General features: G+C 43.0%; 1 protein-coding gene across 1 annotated transcript; it reads right to left on the bottom strand.

The window, feature by feature from the left end:
- Positions 1 to 6,336: 6,336 nt before the first annotated feature.
- LOC310858193 (von Willebrand factor A domain-containing protein 2-like) lies at positions 6,337 to 21,683 on the bottom strand (the record flags this gene model as incomplete). Its single annotated transcript, XM_083764298.1, has 13 exons — positions 6,337 to 6,645; positions 10,034 to 10,368; positions 11,287 to 11,411; positions 11,759 to 11,823; positions 13,004 to 13,389; positions 13,906 to 14,013; positions 15,349 to 15,595; positions 15,914 to 15,960; positions 18,100 to 18,233; positions 18,960 to 19,151; positions 19,815 to 19,924; positions 20,430 to 20,563; positions 21,626 to 21,683. 13 exons carry the CDS (start codon positions 21,681 to 21,683, stop codon positions 6,337 to 6,339), a joined length of 2,250 nt encoding a protein of 749 aa, XP_083620424.1.
- Between the last annotated feature and the right edge of the window lie 1,086 nt (positions 21,684 to 22,769).

The following is a 22,769-nucleotide window of genomic DNA, read 5'->3' as shown; positions in this document are numbered from 1 at the left end:
GACCTCTGGTTGTATGGTTACCGTGGTAATCTAGAGACCTCTGGTTGTATGGTTACCGTGGTAATCTAGAGACCTCTGGTTGTATGGTTACCGTGGTAATCTAGAGACCTCTGGTTGTATGGTTACCGTGGTAATCTTGACAGGGGGGGTGGTTCGCCTTTTTACACACGTTGGCTTTGTTTATTGTTAATTGAAAGGAGGGTGGGTGTGTTTTCCCTAAAGTACCCACTACTAAGGCCTCTTGCGTGGTCTCTCGCTGAGGGCCTGCAGCCAAAGAACGTGCGCCTCTTTATTCCACCATCTACTGAAAGACTTGAGGGTCTACGAGTATTTGGGGATTCTTTGAAATGACCAGGACCAGGTTTCAGAGATCTGGGACATGTTATTCCTGATCTGGGACGCTGTCCAAAGCCTTGCCTTTTCAGTTGTTTGCTAACACAGGCAAGTGCTTGCACTGCCGTGAAATATCTTTTATTAGTTTCATACACCAGGCTAATGATCTGATTTTAAAGGATTCTATCTCCTATTTGACCCTACGCAGCAACATTCTGTGTGTTCATTTCACTTTGAGTAAAAACTTTGACTCTTACAGGTCACTTCTTATACTTTGTGTTGTGTTCTATAACCAAATAACCAAATTGGGAAGTGAAACCCAGTGTCTTCAACTCTCACTACTGCCAAAATCCTTTCAAAATAAATATTAATGAAAGGCTTAAGAAGAGAATATTGTCAAAACTTGAACACAAATTGTAGAAAGACAACAAAAAAAAAGTCACATCGCTTGAATGTAACCTGCTAAGTTTACGGTTTCTTACACAGATTCTTCTCCGCATCATTTCAGCGTGACTGAATTCTGTCAAAAATAGGATTTCTTGCAACAATGAATGTATTTGTTGTTTGACATGTATTTAAAAAAGCTTGCTCTTGGGAACCTTGTGGCAAGAGACAGACATTGTCCTTCCCTTTTACACCGCAGTATATGAGGAGAAAAAACAAGATGGAGGACAAGACAGCACATGCTCGGTGCTGTTTGGCTTTTCTTAATGTATGCATCTTGAACTTTTTATTCCAACCGGATGATTGTACGAGTAGAATTGTATATTTAAATGAAAATAACAAAATAAATTTGGGATTGGTTAAATATAAATCCTCATTGTGTTCGTTTTTGAGTGTAATGACTAATTATATGCACCTGAAACCTGCATATTATAACACAATCCATAGAATATTTTCTGCAGACGGGTGACTAGAACGCAGTGTGGAAAGTAACTAAGTACATTTACTTACATATACTGTACTTAAGTACAATTTTTAGGTACTTTACTTGAGTATTTACAATTCCCAATACTTTTACTTCTACTCCACTACATCTCAAGAGACAAATATTGCATATTTACCCCACTACATTTATTTGAAAACTAGTTATTTTGTAGATTTTGATTATTATTACAAAACATACATTAACCACTTAAGCCCTATACACATTCCGGCCATTCAAAAGTAGCCCATACTGTATAAAATATTATACATTTGAAAACTAGAAATCGGGCATTCCGCATAATAGTGCGTACTTTCTACTTTGGGTGCTTTAAAGTACATTTTAATGCCAATATACTTTTGTACTTTTACTCGAGTACATTTTGAATTGCGGCACATTTTTAATTGTAGTACTTAAAGGACCACTTCACCACTTTTCAACCTATCTTCATATAATAGGTCCTCACTAATAATCATGAAAAAATGGCGCACTCTTTTTCTACTCTGTCTGTGTCTCATAGGAGGGCTGTGGGCAGTTCAGAAACCGTCTTCCAGTGACATCATCAATGGGGAATACAAGCTAATAGAAACTGCAGGCTTTCTAGTCCTGAAAAGTTGCAATGCGAAAATGGAAGCCATCGTTCTCACGATAATGAAAATCAAATTTTTTGTAAAACAATCGTGTTTAAAAAGGAATCTGCCTAATGATGATGTCACGGGAAGACGGTTTCTAAACTGCCCACAGCCGTCCTATGAGACACAGACTGAGTAGAAAATAATCGTGCCATTTCTTTCATGATTATTAGTGACAACCTATTATATGAAGATAGGTTGGAATGTGGTGAAGTGGTCCTTTAATTGATGAGTACTTCTACACTGCAGTGTAAGCAAAACAAACAAGTACTTTTCTCCACCACCTGCTATAGAAAGGAAGGAAACCAGTGGTTTTTACGACACATCCTTAAAGAGATAACACAACGCCTGTAGACATCGATATGGTATGCATTGCTCAGTACTCTGCAGAGAGCCGAGTAAAACCGGATGGTTTAGTCAGGTGTTGTTGTAACGGCAACAAGGTCTGGCAGAACGTGTTGTCATAGAGCAAAGTGTACAGTAGTCCTAATGATTAACTAGATGATGAAGGCTGTAATGGCCCTGGGCCTCAAGGTGAGCTATTAATAGCTGGTGAAAAGAGAAAGCAGCATATTAACCCATTCTGACCTGAGATCAGATTCAAAAAATGTCTTCTACATCCTGACAGTTTTCTGAAAATCCTCTCTTTCTATATGTCAGCGGTGCTCAACCTTTTTCATGCCGAGGACCCCCAGAATTATCTGTATTTGGCCGCTGACCTCATCTGAAAATATGTAGTTCCACCTCGGACGCAGACTCGGACGCAGAGTTAACTAGAAAAAGTGCCCTTCTGGGCACAGGTCTCCACCAGGATAGGAATGTAGGACATTGCAGCTTGCCTTCATCTGGTGGTTGGATAAAAGGGCAACAAAAGTAAACTAGAGAGACTGTGTACCAATTTGCGCGATGTTTGGACAAAATCTGTAGGTGTACTGTGCAAAAACTTGTTTTGCACAAAGCGGCCTCCTGGTGGCGCTATAACAGGCCGTTCTGGAAATTTTGGGGCAGAGGTTCATCGTTGGCATCCAGGGAGTGTGTGTGCAAAATTTGGCATCGACCGGGTTAACGGTGCCGGAGATTATCTGCTCACGGACACACGGACGGACACACGGACGGACGGACGGAGTGCAAAACATACTCTCCCCCCATGCCTTCGGCCTGGTGGAGACAATAAACTCTTTTTTGGCTCTGTAATAAAATGAAATTAAATGTATTTTTGCAAAATGACACATTTTGGAGTATCTTTCCCTATTCCTGTAGCCTGGCTAATAACCCGGCAGGCAATTATTTTTTGCCAACGGCTGATTCGGTCTGGCTTATTATTAGCCAGGCTACTATTCCTGTAGCAATGCATGCCTGCTGAGGTCTCACTCAAAAACATGTGTATTGGAGGGTCTCACAGGAACCATTTCACGTCTCTTCATGCTGATATTGAAACCTGACTGACAATTCTGGTGTGCCATGCTTGTGCCCGTGGGGTATTCCAAATGCAGGGTTTTGGAAGCAGGCCTAGTGCTACATCCCTTATGGACAAAAAAAGGAATTTAGGGAGCAATGCCAACGACCTTAAGCATCCTTCTTTATAGAGCTGGACATCATTGCCATGGCAACATGAAAAATGCTATGGTAACCAAGGATCTCGCTAGGCTAATCCTGCAAAGTAAGAGCATGGATTAGAACAGTGGTTTTCAACCCTTTTCATACCAAAGGCCCATTATTTATTCTGCATTTGAGCCACAGACCACAATTTGATGACATTTAGCCTCTCGGAACCAAAACTAAAGAATATGTACACATACATGCTGTATTGATGTTGGTACCATTAGGATAGATAACAGGCAAACGAACAAACAATTCTTCTACATTCTCTAATTGTGTAGACTTAAAGATAAGGGTCCATTTGGTTACCGACTCCATAATTTAGCTGGGGACCACCTGGAACCCCATCAAGGACCACTGGTGGTCCCTGGACAACTGGTTGAGAATCACCGGATTAGAACATGCTAATAGTCTCATATAAAGTAATTTAAGAATCCTAATTCAGCATAGTTCAGTACAGTTAATGGGTTTATTAACCACTTTCAACCTGGCATTCTTATCTTGGACATGTCATTATATAGAGTATAGAATAGATCTATAATATAAACAAAATAAATAAATAAAATAGCAGATCTCAACACTGCGATACTAAATCATCTCATGACGTATATAGGGCTTGAGTGGTTAATGTGAGGTCAGTGTAAAATGTCTTGGGACACTCAAAGGCATCATGTATTGTTTGCCACAATTAGGTTCTCTTTGCGAGCATACAAAACAAAAGAGGATGCTAGCAACCACTTATTCTATCTCTCCAAGCATGACACTTGGCAGCTGTAGCTGTGGAGTCGATGTCTAAATATAATTACACTCTGATGATTACACTCTTGAGTGTAATCATGCACACCTCTCCATTTAGACATTTATTTGGATTATATGTGACTGAACTACTCTACTGTATAGCTTGATGCTGTTTTCACACTGGCAGATACAGAGGAGGACACATCACACGTTCTTGTGATGCTAAGACATCTACGACTACAAAACAGTTGAGCTGGTTTCAACTTCAAAGATACACAGCTACAAAGAATGTGCTGTGTGTCTTTGTGTTTTTTAGTGTGTGAACCATAGACTGTAAATACATATGAATGCAGCATAACACTGCCCCCAGGAGGACCATTTTGTCCATGTCACTCTTACTGCGCTTGTTTATTCAGTACATGAGTACAACAGCCCTTTGTCCCATTGTCCCCAATGACCTGTCTGGACTGTGGACCGAGCTGATTGATTGATTGATTGAAGTATGTATGAACAGCATGCAGAATGCATGGGTACATTTACAAAGAAAGCAATACAAGTAAATACAAAAAACTGTTACTGTGGACAGTACCATGATAAAGCATTACCCTTGTTTACAACAGGGTCCACCATTTTCAATTTATCAGAACATTTAGAGACATACAAATATACACATTATACATACCTACAGTAAGGGGAAAATGGGGTGGGGGATACAGATTTTACAGGGGCCAGTTTTGAGTTGCAGCTGTCCGTAGGTGCCTTTTGAGAGAGAGGTTTTGAAGGAGTCAAGGGATCCACATGTCTTAATGGCTGTTGGTAGGGCGTTCCACATTTTGGTGGCATAGATAGGAGCGAAAGGAATTCAGTCCCTTGTTTGTGCCGAATCTGGGTTGCACATGTTTGTTGAACTCCCTCTGGTGTTGTGGATGAAAAGCCAATGAATACTCCTTGAAGAATTGAGAGGATTCAGTTTAACCCATTTTGACCTGAGATCAGATTCTAAAAATGTCTTCTACATCCTGACAGTTTTCTGTCAGTCAGTGGTTCTTCGATTTTTCAAAAATAGCAGACCTAGATCTGCTATTTTTCAATAGCTAAAGCTTAACCCATCAAGACCATGATCAAGACCCATTCTACAAATGTCTTCTGAATCTAAACAGTTTTCTGAAAAACGGATGTTCATTTCTATATCAGCGGTGCTGAAACGTGTTCATGTCAAGGACCCCCAAAATGATATGTATTTGGCCACGGACCCCCGTCTCAAAATATGTTATTCCAGGGACCCGCAGAAGAGAGATACAGTATATAGCCTATATATTAAACGTTTTGCACACCTTTTCACGATTTAAACAAAATTGCAGATCTACGTGCACATGCCATCCTATGAACATTTTCAAGACGTTACAATAACCCAGATCCCAGATGCTATCCTGTCATCACAATACTGAGTGATATATGATATGATATGATATGATATAGTACTTTATTGTCAGTTCACACTGAAATTTGTCTTGCGACACAGCAGCCAAGTATGCAGAAACACATAACAAAACACAAACAGGACAATTTACATACATAAAGACATGAGCAATATCCACCGCTTAGATTATCCTGTGGCTACTACATTTCCTGATTAAGCCTCAAGGTCGATTGGTAGACAAAGGACCTCTTTAGTCTGACCTTATTGAATGCTGGTACACCATATCTCCTTCCTGAAGGTAGCAACCTATATTCTCCATACAACACATGCTTAGTATTAGAGGTGATATTCCTTGCTAACCTTAGGATGCTGTTATCATACGTGGATGTATAAAGTTTCTGAAGTTGTTGTCCAACAATCTTTGAACAAATGTTCAGTTGTTGCAGCAGTTGTGACTTTAGGGCTGCAGACAAACATCCATACCAGGTGGTACTACAGTACTGAAGAACACTCATAATAACAGAAGTGAAAAACAAAAGAAGAATCCGTCTACTAGCACCGAAGGATCTTAGACGGCGAAGGAAGTAGATTCTTTGCTTTGTTTTCTTACACACTGAATCAATCTGATCTTTCCATGACAAAAGATTGTCATGTATCTATATGTATCTATAGATGTATCTATATATGTATCATACACCATATCCCAGCTCTACGGTTTGATCGTATTCATTGATCGTATTCATTGATCGTCTCCGCTCAGCCTCACAGATCCTCTGAACCACATTGTTGACGTAGTGCTTCAGGTCTTCATACGACGGCACCGCCATCGTCATCCTAACGCCTCCCGCTATCCTCAGGAAGCCCTGTGACGATTGGCTGGAACCGGGACCGACCACGAGCAGCGTGGTGCCGTTCTCTCTCAGCGCGTCTGCGGCGGCCACCAGGGCGGCGTTGTCGTCGATGCCTTTGTTCTGCTCGCCGATGACCAACACCACCACCTGAATGAATGGATGAAGTTTATTATAACCAACACCACCACCTGAATGAATGGATGAAGTTTATTATGACCAACACCACCACCTGAATGAATGGATGAAGTTTATTATAACCAACACCACCACCTGAATGAATGGATGAATGACGTTCATTATGACCAACACCACCACCTGAATGAATGGATGAAGTTTATTATGACCAACACCACCACCTGAATGAATGGATGAAGTTTATTATGACCAACACCACCACCTGTATGAATGGATGAAGTTTATTATGACCAACACCACCACCTGAATGAATGGATGAATGACGTTTAGATGACCAACACCACCACCTGAATGAATGGATGAAGTTTATTATGACCAACACCACCACCTGAATGAATGGATGAATGACGTTCATTATGACCAACACCACCACCTGAATGAATGGATGAAGTTTATTATGACCAACACCACCACCTGTATGAATGGATGAAGTTTATTATGACCAACACCACCACCTGTATGAATGGATGAATGACGTTTAGATGACCAACACCACCACCTGAATGAATGGATGAAGTTTATTATGACCAACACCACCACCTGAATGAATGGATGAAGTTTATTATGACCAACACCACCACCTGTATGAATGGATGAATGACGTTTAGATGACCAACACCACCACCTGAATGAATGGATGAAGTTTATTATGACCAACACCACCACCTGAATGAATGGATGAAGTTTATTATGACCAACACCACCACCTGAATGAATGGATGAAGTTTATTATGACCAACACCACCACCTGAATGGATGGATGAATGACGTTTATTATGACCAACACCACCACCTGAATGAATGGATGAATGAATGAACGATGACCAACACCACCACCTGAATGAATGGATGAATGAATGAACGATGACCAACACCACCACCTGAATGAATGGATGAATGACATTTATTATGACCAACAACACCACCTGAATGAATGGATGAATGACGTTTATTATGACCAACACCACCACCTGAATGAATGGATGAATGACGTTTATTATGACCAACAACACCACCTGAATGAATGGATGAAGTTTATTATGACCAACACCACCACCTGAATGAATGGATGAATGACGTTTATTATGACCAACAACACCACCTGAATGAATGGATGAATGACGTTTATTATGACCAACACCACCACCTGAATGAATGGATGAATGATGTTTATTATGACCAACAACACCACCTGAATGAATGGATGAATGACGTTTATTATGACCAACAACACCACCTGAATGAATGGATGAAGTTTATTATGACCAACACCACCACCTGAATGAATGGATGAATGATGTTTATTATGACCAACACCACCACCTGAATGAATGGATGAATGACGTTTATTATGACCAACAACACCACCTGAATGAATGGATGAAGTTTATTATGACCAACACCACCACCTGAATGAATGGATGAAGTTTATTATGACCAACACCACCACCTGAATGGATGGATGGATGAATGAATGAACGATGACCAACACCACCACCTGAATGAATGGATGAAGTTTATTATGACCAACACCACCACCTGAATGAATGGATGAATGACGTTTATTATGACCAACACCACCACCTGAATGGATGGATGGATGAATGAATGAACGATGACCAACACCACCACCTGAATGAATGGATGAATGACGTTTATTATGACCAACACCACCACCTGAATGAATGGATGAATGAATGAATGAACAATGACAAACACCACCACCTGAATGAATGGATGAATGACGTTTATTATGACCAACACCACCACCTAAATGAATGGATGAATGAATGAACGATGACCAACACCACCACCTGAATGAATGGATGAATGACCAACACCACCACCTGAATGAATGGATGAATTAATGAATGAATGAACGATGACCAACACCACCACCTGAATGAATGGATGAATTACATTTATTATGACCAACAACACCACCTGAATGAATGGATGAAGTTTATTATGACCAACACCACCACCTGAATGAATGGATGAATGACATTTATTATGACCAACACCACCACCTGAATGAATGGATGAAGTTTATTATGACCAACACCACCACCTGAATGAATGGATGAATGACATTTATTATGACCAACACCACCACCTGAATGAATGGATGAAGTTTATTATGACCAACACCACCACCTGAATGAATGGATGAATGACATTTATTATGACCAACACCACCACCTGAATGGATGGATGGATGAATGAATGAACGATGACCAACACCACCACCTGTATGAATGGATGAATGACGTTTAGATGACCAACACCACCACCTGAATGAATGGATGAAGTTTATTATGACCAACACCACCACCTGAATGAATGGATGAATGACGTTTATTATGACCAACACCACCACCTGAATGAATGGATGGATGAATGAATGAATGAACAATGACCAACACCACCACCTGAATGAATGGATGAATGACGTTTATTATGACCAACACCACCACCTGAATGAATGGATGAATGAATGAATGAATGAACGATGACCAACACCACCACCTGAATGAATGGATGAATTAATGAATGAATGAACAATGACCAACACCACCACCTGAATTAATGGATGAATGGATGAATTAATGAATGAATGAACGATGACCAACACCACCACCTGAATGAATGGATGAATGACGTTTATTATGACCAACACCACCACCTGAATGAATGGATGAATGAATGAATGAATGAACGATGACCAACACCACCACCTGAATGGATGGATGAATTAATGAATGAATGAACGATGACCAACACCACCACCTGAATGAATGGATGAATGAATGAATGAACGAACGATGACCAACACCACCACCTGAATGAATGGATGAATGAATGAATGAACGATGACCAACACCACCACCTGAATGAATGGATGAATGAATGAATGAATGAACGATGACCAACACCACCACCTGAATGAATGGATGAATGAATGAACGATGACCAACACCACCACCTGAATGAATGGATGAATGAATGAACGATGACCAACACCGCCACCTGAATGAATGGATGAATGACGTTTATTATGACCAACACCACCACCTGAATGAATGGATGAATTAATGAATGAATGAACGATGACCAACACCACCACCTGAATGAATGGATGAATGAATGAACGATGACCAACACCACCATCTGAATGAATGGATGAATGACGTTTATTATGACCAACACCACCACCTGAATGAATGGATGAAGTTTATTTCGAAGAAAAGACAATAAAAATACAATATCTATAAGGCTCAGAGGTCCAGGCACCCCTATTCCTACCATTTAAAAATAACACTTAAGGGGCCCACCTCACCTTATGGGCCCAGGGCCGTGCCCCGTTGCGCGCGGCCAGAGTGTGCTCCATGACGTAGCGCAGAGCCAGGCCTGCCGAAGGAGCTCCTCCCAGGTACGGAGCCAGGCCGATGGCGCTCCTCATCCCCGCCTCGCTGTCAAAGTCGCTCAGGCCAAACACGGTGCGCGGTTTGGCCGCGCCATAGATCACCATGGCGACCTGGGTGAGTTCGGCGTCGAGGTCGAAGTTGGAAACGGCAGCTTTGACGAATGATTTAGTGAGAGTGAAATCACCGCGGGAGATGTCAGCGGATGAGTCCAACACAAAGACCAGCTCCAAGGACTTACCGGAGCAGCCTATAGGAGGAGAGAGAGAGAGGATATATCGTCTTTATTTGACTTTTTTTTGACGATGATTGTTTTACCAATTTCAATCTGAAATAAAGGTCCACAAGCTCACAATACGATGACGCACTGTGAGCTTGTAGATCGGATATTTTTGAATATTATTTGAATAGGGCGTGAAGTGTTTAAAATAAAGTACCTGTAACTAGGGATGGCCCCGATCACGATATTTTGCTCCCGATCCGATCATTTGATTTTGAGTATCTGCCGATGCCGATTTTTCCCGATCCGATATTTATATTCTTATCGAACACTTCTGCTATATCAATCACAATAGTACAATATCCAAAATCACAGATGATATCCAGTCTAATTTCAGGATATGGATATAATATTGATACTATTTGAAAATGATGTGATCATCAGCCACGATTTACGATCACGTGATCGGATTGTGACACGACAACCCTAACTGTAACATGTTTTCAAATAGAACGTTTAATTCAAATATTCTTTTTTTAATTGATTAAAAAATGTCCGTAGCCTAGGACTCTCCAAAATTTGGATGGGCATCGGACTCAAACTTCTGGCATTGGCTCTAGTAGTTAATCAGCCAAACATTCTCTGTTCCCATTGGCTCTAGTAGTTAATCAGCCAAACATTCTCTGTTCCCATTGGCTCTAGTAGTTAATCAGCCAAACATTCTCTGTTCCCATTGGCTCTAGTTAATCAGCCAAACATTCTCTGTTCCCATTGGCTCTAGTTAATCAGCCAAACATTCTCTGTTCCCATTGGCTCTGGTTAATCAGCCAAACATTCTCTGTTCCCATTGGCTCTGGTTAATCAGCCAAACATTCTCTGTTCCCATTGGCTCTGGTTAATCAGCCAAACCTTCTCTGTTCCCACCTTAGTATACTCTAAGGTTCCCACCTGCTGATGTGAGGGTACAGACTTTGGTCCTGAGCTCCTGAACCTTCCCATGGAGCTCCTGTGCGTTGTCATAGGTGAAAACCACATCTGGATCAGAGGTGATGCCAATGAGCTCTGTGTGCATTCTGCAGAGTGTTCACAGAAGTTAGGTACATGTGTTGTAGTAATATTGGCAAAGTTTAAACAATGGTCCCTTTTTAACACTGCAATATCCTAGGTCTCAATTTAACTCTGACAGTGTACCAAATGGACCCATTTTATTTATCTCAGATGCAATACTGTTGACTAATGTGTGTGACATGTACTGACATGTAAGCTATAGCCAACTAAAGTTGTCAAATAAATGTAGTGGAGTAAAAGTACAATGTTTAGTGGAGTAGAAGCTCAAAATTGTACTTAAGTACATTACTTAAGCAAATGTACTTAGTTACTTTCCACCACTAGTGATAACACAAACATAAATTTTTCTTACCTGGAGGGAGCCACAGCCAAGACAAATACCTCTCTCTGCCTGGCTTTGTCCACTGCTGGAGACACCTTGCACACACAAAACCATGAGCTATTAATCAATTCATTTATGTTTAGGTGATGATAGTGTTGGGCATTCAGAATATACACCCAACCAAAACATTGAATTATCTTGACTCATCAAAGCAAAAAATATTGGTGCAGATTTTTAACAACCCGTCACATTCTGCAATGCATAATCTTTTCCTACACTGTAAAAACCTTGTGCGTTAGTTTAACATTGACAATTAACTCTCAAAGTTAAACGAACACTCAAGACTCTGCACTGTATTTACAGGCATTTAACAGATGCTCTTATGGCAGGCACATTATTCCACAAACAATAAGGTATGGTACCACAGAAGTAGAATGCAAAGAAAAACTAATTTGACTAGACTACATTAGCCCTCTACAGTAGCCTACTATCTCTTTGCTGACACGAGCCAATCTACAAGCCCACAATGCGCCGCAGCGTGCTTTGAACTTGTAAATCTGCTATTTTTGTTGACTATGTTTCTATTCCTATAGGCCTACAGCTTTAAATGTCTCAGACTATATAAGTATAGAGCGTCGCAGTCCCGCCCCCTTTCATGACGACGCCAGGCCCAGGAAATAATTCCCAATGCTTTTCTTTCCCATAGACATTTCAAAAAGTATTTATTTAAAGACCTTATAAGCGTCGTACAAAACCAACCAATTCATGACAACAAACACAATATTTTGGACCAAACAAATAATCACAAAGAAAGTGTTGTAACCTGCTGTTTTTTTCTTCTTTCTAATTGTAATTTGTTTGGCCCAAAACATTGTGTTTACTGTCATGATTTCTCACAACTCCAGTTGGCTTTGTACGACGCTTAAAAAGGTCTTTAAATAAATACTTTTTGAAATGTCTATGAGGAAAATGAACGGGGAATCATTTCCTGGGCCCTGGTAGGGGGTGGGACTGCGACGCTCTATAGTCTCCTATCTTAACCCATTTTGGGCGGGAACCCCTTATGGTGTTAGCATTATGCTATGCTTTAGCTATTGAAAAATAGCAGATCTACAAGCTCATAGCGCGCCACCGAGTGGCGCGCTATGAAAACGAAAAATCGAAGAACGACTGACATAGAAACATAGCTATTTCAGAAAACTGTCAGGATGTAGAAGACATTCTTAGAATCTGATCTCAGGCCTAAATGGGTTTTTAATCCTCCGGAGGCCTTACCGGGTCCTCCGACTTCCCCCCAGTGAGCAGCACCACGACGTGGGGCGCCTCGGTCCTGAAGCCCCCCTCCTCCACGTGGAAGGTGTTCTCCGCCACGTGCGTCAGGGCGGCGCCCGTCCGCGTCTCCCCACCGCGGAACGCCACGGCCTCCAGGTCGGCCAGGAAGTCGTCCGGGCTGCCGTGGCGGCCGGCGGGTATCTCCATGAAGACGCTGTTGTCGGCGTACTGGGCCACGGCCAGCACTGTGTCCGCGGAGCAGGCGTCCATGAACAACGTGAACCTCTTGATGAAGTCTTTGGCCCGCCGGAAGATCTCCAGGCCCGAGGACCACGAGCCGTCCATCAGGAACAGAAGGTCCACGGAACATTCTAGCAGACCTGACGGTACTGATGACACAGAGGGATTATTGGGTCCATTTGAAACGGAACATTCTAGCAGACCTGACGGTACTGATGACACAGAGGGATTATTGGGTCCATTTGAAACGGAACATTCTAGCAGACCTGACGGTACTGATGACACAGAGGGATTATTGGGTCCATTTGAAACTGAACATTCTAGCAGACCTGACGGTACTGATGACACAGAGGGATTATTGGGTCCATTTTGAAAGAGGAGCAACGTGTCAAAAGATGTATTTAAAAATCCAGTTCCATCAGGGTTTTTTTTGTGGGAGTTTGACAGAAGTAAAACGATGTTTTATTTATATTTAAATACTTACTCAGATACTTCCCACCACCTATGCAAGAGGGAAAAAAAGGAAAAAAAATACATATTTTGTTGACTCAGCACTCAGATCAAAATTATTTGTTGACAAAAGACAGATTGATTTATAGACTTCCATATTTAGTACATTATTCTTCAACATTCTTCATTTCGTGGATGTATTCTAAAGGTGGTACCACAGTGTTGGTCTGCCCTGTATCCCAGTGGACAGAGACAGCTGTACTCTTCCACACCCTCTGCTATGCATGTCCCTCCATTCAAGCAGGGGTTGGATTCACAGATGTCTGGAAGAAAGAGAGGAGAGGAGTCGAAGTACAGTTGATTTAGTATGAAAGAGTATTTGTGTATTCCTCTTCCAGTAGTTACCTGGGCAGATGGTTCTGTAGCATCTAATGTGAACAGTGTGGCTGATCCTCTTCCAACTGTTAAGGGACAAACACAATGAAAGCTCTCCCGCAACTAAGGCTAGTGACTTGTCTGTTTTTTGCTCTACATTAAATATCGTTGCTGAAAATAGACTATCAGCAAGCTCACAGACACGGTGCACATCGATGCGATGCGCTGGGAGCCTGTTGAACAACACTTTTTGCTATTTTTTGGAGGATCAGCCCAGGTTAGAAGGCAAAGAGAAGCGATGTTTAGGTGGTTCGGACATGTTCAGAGCAGGGATGAGGGGTGCAGAGCAGGGATGAGGGGTACAGGGCAGGGATGAGGGGTACAGAGCAGGGATGAGGGGTACAGGGCAGGGATGAGGGGTACAGGGCAGGGATGAGGGGTACAGAGCAGGGATGAGGGGTACAGGGCAGGGATGAGGGGTACAGGGCAGGGATGAGGGGTACAGGGCAGGGATGAGGGGTACAGGGCAGGGATGAGGGGTACAGGGCAGGGATGAGGGGTACAGGGCAGGGATGAGGGGTACAGGGCAGGGATGAGGGGTACAGAGCAGGGATGAGGGGTACAGGGCAGGGATGAGGGGTACAGGGCAGGGATGAGGGGTACAGAGCAGGGATGAGGGGTACAGGGCAGGGATGAGGGGTACAGGGCAGGGATGAGGGGTACAGGGCAGGGATGAGGGGTACAGGGCAGGGATGAGGGGTACAGAGCAGGGATGAGGGGTACAGAGCAGGGATGAGGGGTACAGGGCAGGGATGAGGGGTACAGAGCAGGGATGAGGGGTACAGGGCAGGGATGAGGGGTACAGGGCAGGGATGAGGGGTACAGGGCAGGGATGAGGGGTGCAGAGCAGGGATGAGGGGTACAGGGCAGGGATGAGGGGTACAGAGCAGGGATGAGGGGTACAGAGCAGGGATGAGGGGTACAGGGCAGGGATGAGGGGTACAGAGCAGGGATGAGGGGTGCAGAGCAGGGATGAGGGGTACAGAGCAGGGATGAGGGGTACAGAGCAGGGATGAGGGGTACAGAGCAGGGATGAGGGGTACAGGGCAGGGATGAGGGGTACAGAGCAGGGATGAGGGGTGCAGAGCAGGGATGAGGGGTACAGAGCAGGGATGAGGGGTACAGGGCAGGGATGAGGGGTACAGGGCAGGGATGAGGGGTACAGGGCAGGGATGAGGGGTACAGAGCAGGGATGAGGGGTACAGGGCAGGGATGCGGTGTACAGGGCAGGGATGAGGGGTACAGGGCAGGGATGAGGGGTACAGGGCAGGGATGAGGGGTGCAGAGCAGGGATGAGGGGTACAGGGCAGGGATGAGGGGTACAGGGCAGGGATGAGGGGTACATTGGGAGAAGGATGCTGAAGATGGAGCTGCCAGAAGAAGAGGAGAAGAGGAGAAGAGGAAGGCCAAAGCGAAGGTGTATGGATGCGGTGACTGTGAGTTGAGGACGTGCAGGAGTGGCAGGAGTGACTGAGGAAGACGCAGAGAACAGACACAGATGGAAACACATGATCCACTGTGGCGACCCTGATTGGGAATTAGCCAGGGGGAAAAAATAATAACAAGCTCCTTTTTCAATTAACAAGGAAATCACCAACATATTCACACACACACACACACACACACACACACACACACACACACACACACACACACACACACACACACACACAGAGAGCCTTCTTCCTCAACCTACCCATAGTATGGACATGTACCGGCCACGGGTCTGGCCCCAGCGTCTTTCCCCCGTCTCCCCCAGCACATGTGGTCGCCTTGGAATTGTCGTACTGACTCTACGGTGCTCCTGAGGCACATACTGGACTCCACTCGGCACCCTGTTTAGAAATACACACACGGTTATGGACCACATACTGGACTCCACTCGGCACCCTGCAGAAATACACACACGGTTATGGACCACATACTGGACTCCACTCGGCACCCTGTTTAGAAACACACACACTTATGCACCGTCCACACTCCTCCAAGCCCACCCCCGTACTACTACGCCACTGTTTCCCCAGCCTATTTCATTTCAAGGTCATCGAACTGGGACGCCCAGTCTAGGGTTGGCAACCAGGCTTGTCAAGTCTGCTTACGTCCTGCAACTTTGGCTTGTTTTTTCCCAGAGTTGCGCCCCCCATTTCTTTGATGTATACTATAAAAACCCATTGGTTTGGGGGAGTGTGAATCACATTGAGTGACATAATCGGTCTGGTGTCTCTACTAATTAAGCCCATGGCTAAAGTATGTGTGTAATAGTATAATAAATTACCAAAACATTAATTATTATAGACATACATAGTATTTATAATGATAAATGCATAAAAGAAATATATATATATAGGATTATATGGCCATATTATCGGTCTTGTTTTGGCTTGTTTTTCGAGGGGAGATTTGCTGTATTTCTCTCGCAAGAGTTGGCTTGTGTTTGGCTTGTTTTTTTCCGATTTTACGGGGGCCAGTTTCGAATTGCAGCTGTGGGTGTGGACTTCATTGACATTAAGGAAGTATTTAGACAGGTACATGGGTATCTTGGTGGTGTATCGAATCTTGTGGACCATAAATCATTGTGACTCTCAAACTGCCTGGTCTGTGGCCCTCGCATGCTCTGACAGGCATGCTGGTGTAGGAGTGCAGATACAATATATAGCCAGCAGCCCCGACCCCTTTACCAGTCAGAATACTTTTCAGTTACCTTTGTGCACTCTCAGCGTTACAAATTGACAAGTGGAAGTGGATAAATGTTACACAACCTGCTGATTTCATGGTTATAACAGCAACACAGAATGAAGTAGCCACAATTTGCAACTCTAGATTTTTTTTTAAGTAATGGGATGAATCTAGAGTTAAGTTGCAATAACCTCCATTGACTCCCTACTATCATCCAATTTGCTTTTGTGATCTAACAATGTTAAACTCACCAACATTGCAGCTGTAGGCCAAGCTTGAATTATCCTCTTTCAATCTGCCAAGCTTTTGTTTCATTAAAATCCACCGTAGACATGTTATGAGCTACTTTCTGTCAAGAAATTATCTGCAGGTGATTCTTTTAAAGTATTGGAGTTTGGAAGCTCTGGTGTTTATTAACGGGTCGCGCTGCTGCCTCCTGCATTATGTGCGAAACAGGTGGTACAACAGGTGGTACAACAGGTGGTACGCAGGGCCGTTCAGTGACCTTAACAGAGTCCTTGCAGAGGGCAGACAGGGTAGGGGTCGAAGGTTATGAGGTGATGATGTTCCTCTTTTGCACTAGGTATGTTGGTGTGTGGTTTTTTTATGTTGTACGGGTCACTGTGTGCCTTTGTTGTCTTGTATATTTGTATTGTATTGTATTGTATTGTATTGTATTGTATTGTATTGTATTGTATTGTATTGTATTGTATTGTATTGTATTGTATTGTATTGTATTGTATTGTATTGTATTGTATTGTATTGTATTGTATTGTATTGTATTGTATTGTATTGTATTGTATTGTATTGTATTGTATTGTATTGTATTGTATTGTATTGTATTGTATTGTATTGTATTGTATTGTATTGTATTGTATTGTATTGTATTGTATTGTATTGTATTGTATTGTATTGTATTGTATTGTATTGTATTGTATTGTATTGTGCAGGGCGGGTCCTTGGGGTCCAAGACAAATTTCTCCCTTGGGAGACAAAATAAAGAAACCTTGAACCTTGAACCTTGACTTACTACGAGTACTTCCAAACTTCCAAGAATGTCTTGACAGAAAGTAGCTCATAACTAGTAGCTCATGTCTACGGTCGATTTTTATTAAACAAAAGCTCGGCAGATTGAAAGAGGATAATTCAAGCTTGGCCTAGAGCTGCAATGTTAGTGAGTTTAACGTCGTTTAATACAAGCAGAACGCAAAAGCAAATTGGATGAATGGGGAGTCAATGGAGGGTATTGCAACTCTAGATTCATCCCATTATTTTAAAAATGAAGCCCACCTACTTACGGGGGTGTATGTCACTGCAGACGGCGTTGTGCGTGAGCGTCGTGACCAGGCCGTTGACGGCGTCGTCGTACATCTCGGCAAAAAACACATATCGCTCGCTGGGTTCCGACGCCACTGCCTGGAGGACTGACCAACTAAACAGGTAGAATGCCATTACAAATGTATAATATTATTTAACGTATGGTTTAAGGTATGTTTTCTATTATACCAAAATCAGTAGTATATTGTATGTGATCCCCTACCATGAACCAGAACAAAAAATAATTCCTGGCCAGCCCAGAATATGATTCAATGTGGCGGCGGTGGCTCAGGGGTAGAGTGTCTGGATGGTAAGGTTGCCATTTCGAACCCGGGCTCCCCCAGAGTTACTGTCAAAGTGTCCTTGAGCAAGACACTGAACCCCTAATTGCTTCCGATGTGCTAGTTGGTGTCTTGCATGGTTTCCGCTGCCATTGGTGTATGAATGGGTGAATGTAATGCACAATCTCTGTATAATTGGATATATTGGATAAAGGCGCTATATAAATGCACCATTTACCATTAACCACATCTCATTCATTCCTACTTTGAGATGCTTCAAAACAGCAGAGTAAAAATCTTTGAGGCGAACAGAGTAGTACATTTCTTTAGTTTGGGTCTGGAAGGCTAAATGTCATCAAATGGTGGTCCGTGGCTCAAATGCAGAATAAATAATGGGCCTTGATATGAAAAATCTTGAAAACCACTGATTTAAGGTATATTTAGAACGGATAAAAAATATGCGATTAATTTGCGATTAATCACAGTTAACTATGGACAATCATGCGATTAATCGAGTTAAATATTTTAATCGATTGACAGCCCTAACTAGTACATCTTACTCTGGATGGTGGATCCCCACAGCAAACACGATAATCCCGCTCTTTCTGGCCAGGAAGGCAGAGTGCCGGAAGTTGTCTTGGGAAACTCCGTCGGTGAGGAGGAGGAGGATTCTGGGAATGTTGGGTCTTCCTCCAGGAAAGCCTTTCCTCAAGACATGGTACACCGCACCGCCTGCCTTAGTGCCTCCCCCTCTGGGCCACGGAAAGAAAACACCAGTGGACTTGTTGTGTGTACAGTATAACAATTATAAAAACTATAAACTATAGGACATTCTGAGGATAGGATATATGATGATGTGTTGGAGGAATTACATTCAGTTGTCTCCACAGATAAGAATTGCACTAAAGTATACCAGGGACGTGCACACATAGTCATCTAAGGGGGGCTTCAGCTCCTTCCTTTTACCCGTCTGTAAAACAACAGCCCTTTCCAGACCACGGATGCAGCATTGACTACATGGTGAAAGAAATGCAAATGCCACACGCCTTTCCATGCCATGCCGGGAAGGCAGAATTCAGGAGAATTGCTTTTTTTCCCAAAGTCTCCTGAACGTGAACACAGTATTTAGCGTAGAAATCCATGTCGTACACACCGCATCTCCACTAGCTAAAGAGTGCTGGGTTGCACCACCGAAAAAAGCTGATCTCTCTTACCACGTAGCGAAAATAGCAGATCTACAAGCTCTCAACGCATCGTGCTGCGACACGTTGTGAGCTTGTAGATCTGCTAATTTCGCTATTTTTGTCCAAAAGTGCCCTCTTACGGGATTTTAGCCCCTGCTGCCCCTCTAACACTCTCTGCACGTCCCTGAAGTATACGGAATGGATGGAAGGTGGTAAGAGAGATATACAGACCTAAAATAGGTCCTCTTGATGGCCTCCTTGGTCTCCTCTCGCGTGGGATAGTCACTCAGAGAGAACTCCAACTTGGTCTTGGAGCTGAACTGCATGAGGCCCACACGCACCTGGGAATGGAAAGGGACCGCACGAAACGCACTGGTGGATAAAAGGACTCAAATGTTTTACTTAAGTAAAGTCCCGTATTCAAAATGTACTCAAGTTAAAGTACAAAAGCATCGGCATCAAAATGTACGTCAAGTACTTAAAGTAAAAATGCTCATATTGCAGAATGTGTGCAAAACCTTTTGAAAATAGCAAATGTACAAGCAGATCTAAATGTAAATAGGGTTGACGACGTGTATGTTTTCAAATCAAAATTAAAATCCAAAGTATTGGAAGTACTTTCCAAATACCTCAGAATTATACTTATGTGTAAATACTTTGTTACTAGTTTACACCACTGACGAAATGTGTGAATCCACGGTGAAGTGCACATTTTCACGCTTTTCTCATAAAACCTACAAACTTTGTTGTAGCCTACATAAAATAGGGAAATTAGGCTACCTGAGACGATAGCTAGGGTTCATGTGGTCAGACAGATGAGGACATAACAGAGGGGGGGGACAGTACCCTGTCAGGATTGATATCCAGAACATCCATCAGTTTGCCAGCGAAGTGTTTGGCGCGCTCAAAGCTGCTTTTTCCCACACTGTATGATCCATCCAGGAGTATGAGCATGTCTATCACTGCTGAGCACTGGATTACTGGAGAGGACACACACACACGCGCACACACACGCACACATGCGCGCGCGCACACACACACACACACACACACACACACACACACACACACACACACACACACACACACACACACACACACACACACACACGCACGCATGCATGCACGCACGCACCTTTTTGTTCATTATTTGATTCCGCAAATTACAATTATTTTTTACAAGGAAACAAATATAAACGGGGTTGACAGTTCATGTTCCACTTAAGGATACACACATGGCACCTCCTCCTCCACACAGACAAACTGCCTATAACAGCCGAAACAGAACAGTAATTGGCAAGTCGTTTGGCTATTGCTCTTTGGCTCTCTCACACACACACACACACACACACACACACACACACACACACACACACACACACACATGTGCACACACATGTGCACACACACACACACACACACACACACACACACACACACACACACACACACACACACACACGATATAGAAACACTGTAGAGAACCACTGCAGTAAGCAGCTATACTAAGCTATACTATAGCTTACTCCTTACTGCATGGTTCTCAAACCTTTTCATTTCAACTCAAGAGTGTACAAATGGTCCCTTTGGTTACATTTGTACTGTTGTACATCACCTTTATGGGTCCATTTGGAACTCCCTCAGGCAACCCTGAGGGTTCCTATATAGGACCCCAGTTTAGGAACCCCTGGCTTAGACAAGTAAACGTAAACTATGCACAGCATGTAGCTCGTAGTCTCTAAGTATATGAATCTAAACGGTTCAAATGAATGTGATTCTGTGAAACTCACAGTGGCCGGAGGCAGATATCTTCACTATGGTGTCTTTGTCTTCCAGGGTCCACTGAAGACACTCAGCTGCAACACATGCATGCACGCATGCGCACGCACGCACACACACACACACACACACACACACACACACACACACACACACACACACACACACACACGGAGGATACAAAGGTTAAAGATAGAAAATGTATATCTTGCCATATGCTTGCCTTGGATGTATTGTAGAGTGGTTTGATGAAGTGAACATACCTTGCAGAGCCAAGAATATGACCAAGAACCCCTTGAGCAGCATCGTCTCCTTCACCATTGCCTTATCGGTCATGACAGTGACTCAATGTATGACCGTGACTCCAGCATGTCAGATCTTCCTCTCCATATCCAGCAGAAGAAACTGCCACAATAGCATTATGTGTTCCATATACACATCACGTACAGCACACTGCCAACACAAACTAAATGTTTTAGGATCACGAAAACCCCTCCCAGCTCAGCAGAAGGGAGAGAGAAAAATAGGGTTGAAGCCGCCGGGGTAAGAGAAGAGGGGTGGAAGCATTTACGTAATCGTTTACACCTGGAGGCGAAAGAATGTTAAAAGGAAGGACTTCACCTGGAATGCCAAGTCAAGCCAGAAGCACACACTCACTCACTCACTCACTCACTCACTCACTCACATGCAAGTTAGTGTCAGACTACTGTATGTTAGTGTATACGAAAATAGTGAATGTCCATATTATGCTGATTTAACTGGAGGACGTGCTGTATGTGAGTTTAAATTAGGAGAGGTATAGGCCTATGTGTGGCACTGTTCTGTAGACATGCACACATTGCCATTCAGAGGACTGGTAATCACAAAGTGTTTTGGACTTAGCTCTGAGATGTAGTGGAGTAGAAGTAAAAGTACTGGAAATTGGAAATACTCAAGTAAAGTACAATACCTCAAAATTGTACTTAAGTACAGTACTTAAGTAAAAGTACTTAAAAGTAGTAAAAGTTACTGTCCAGCACTGGTTTTAGCGGGCTGGTCCAATAATAATCGTGCCACTGGTTGGACTTCAATCTGCTGATGATGAATGGATACAAATACAAGTATGAATAGATCATTTTCAATGGTCAATTATTGTAAATGGCGCCTTTATCCAAGGCACATTACATATAGATTGTGCATTACATTCACACATTTTCATACACAGATGGCAGAGGAAACCATACATCGAGAGCAATTAGGGGTTCAGCGTCTTGCTCAAGGACACTGCAACACTAACGCTGGGGGATCCCGGGATCGAACTGGTTCCCATCCAATCGCTCTACCGGCCACTCTACCCCTGGAAATGGAAAATAGTGTAGTATACTTGGCTGAAAAGCACCATTCTACAGCCAGTCAAGCAAGAAGATA

The sequence above is a fragment of the Protomyctophum parallelum genome, assembly GCF_964188405.1.
Source record: "Protomyctophum parallelum genome assembly, chromosome: 5".
Classification (NCBI taxonomy): Eukaryota; Metazoa; Chordata; class Actinopteri; order Myctophiformes; family Myctophidae; genus Protomyctophum; species Protomyctophum parallelum.
This window is presented reverse-complemented; position numbering and strand designations above follow the sequence as displayed.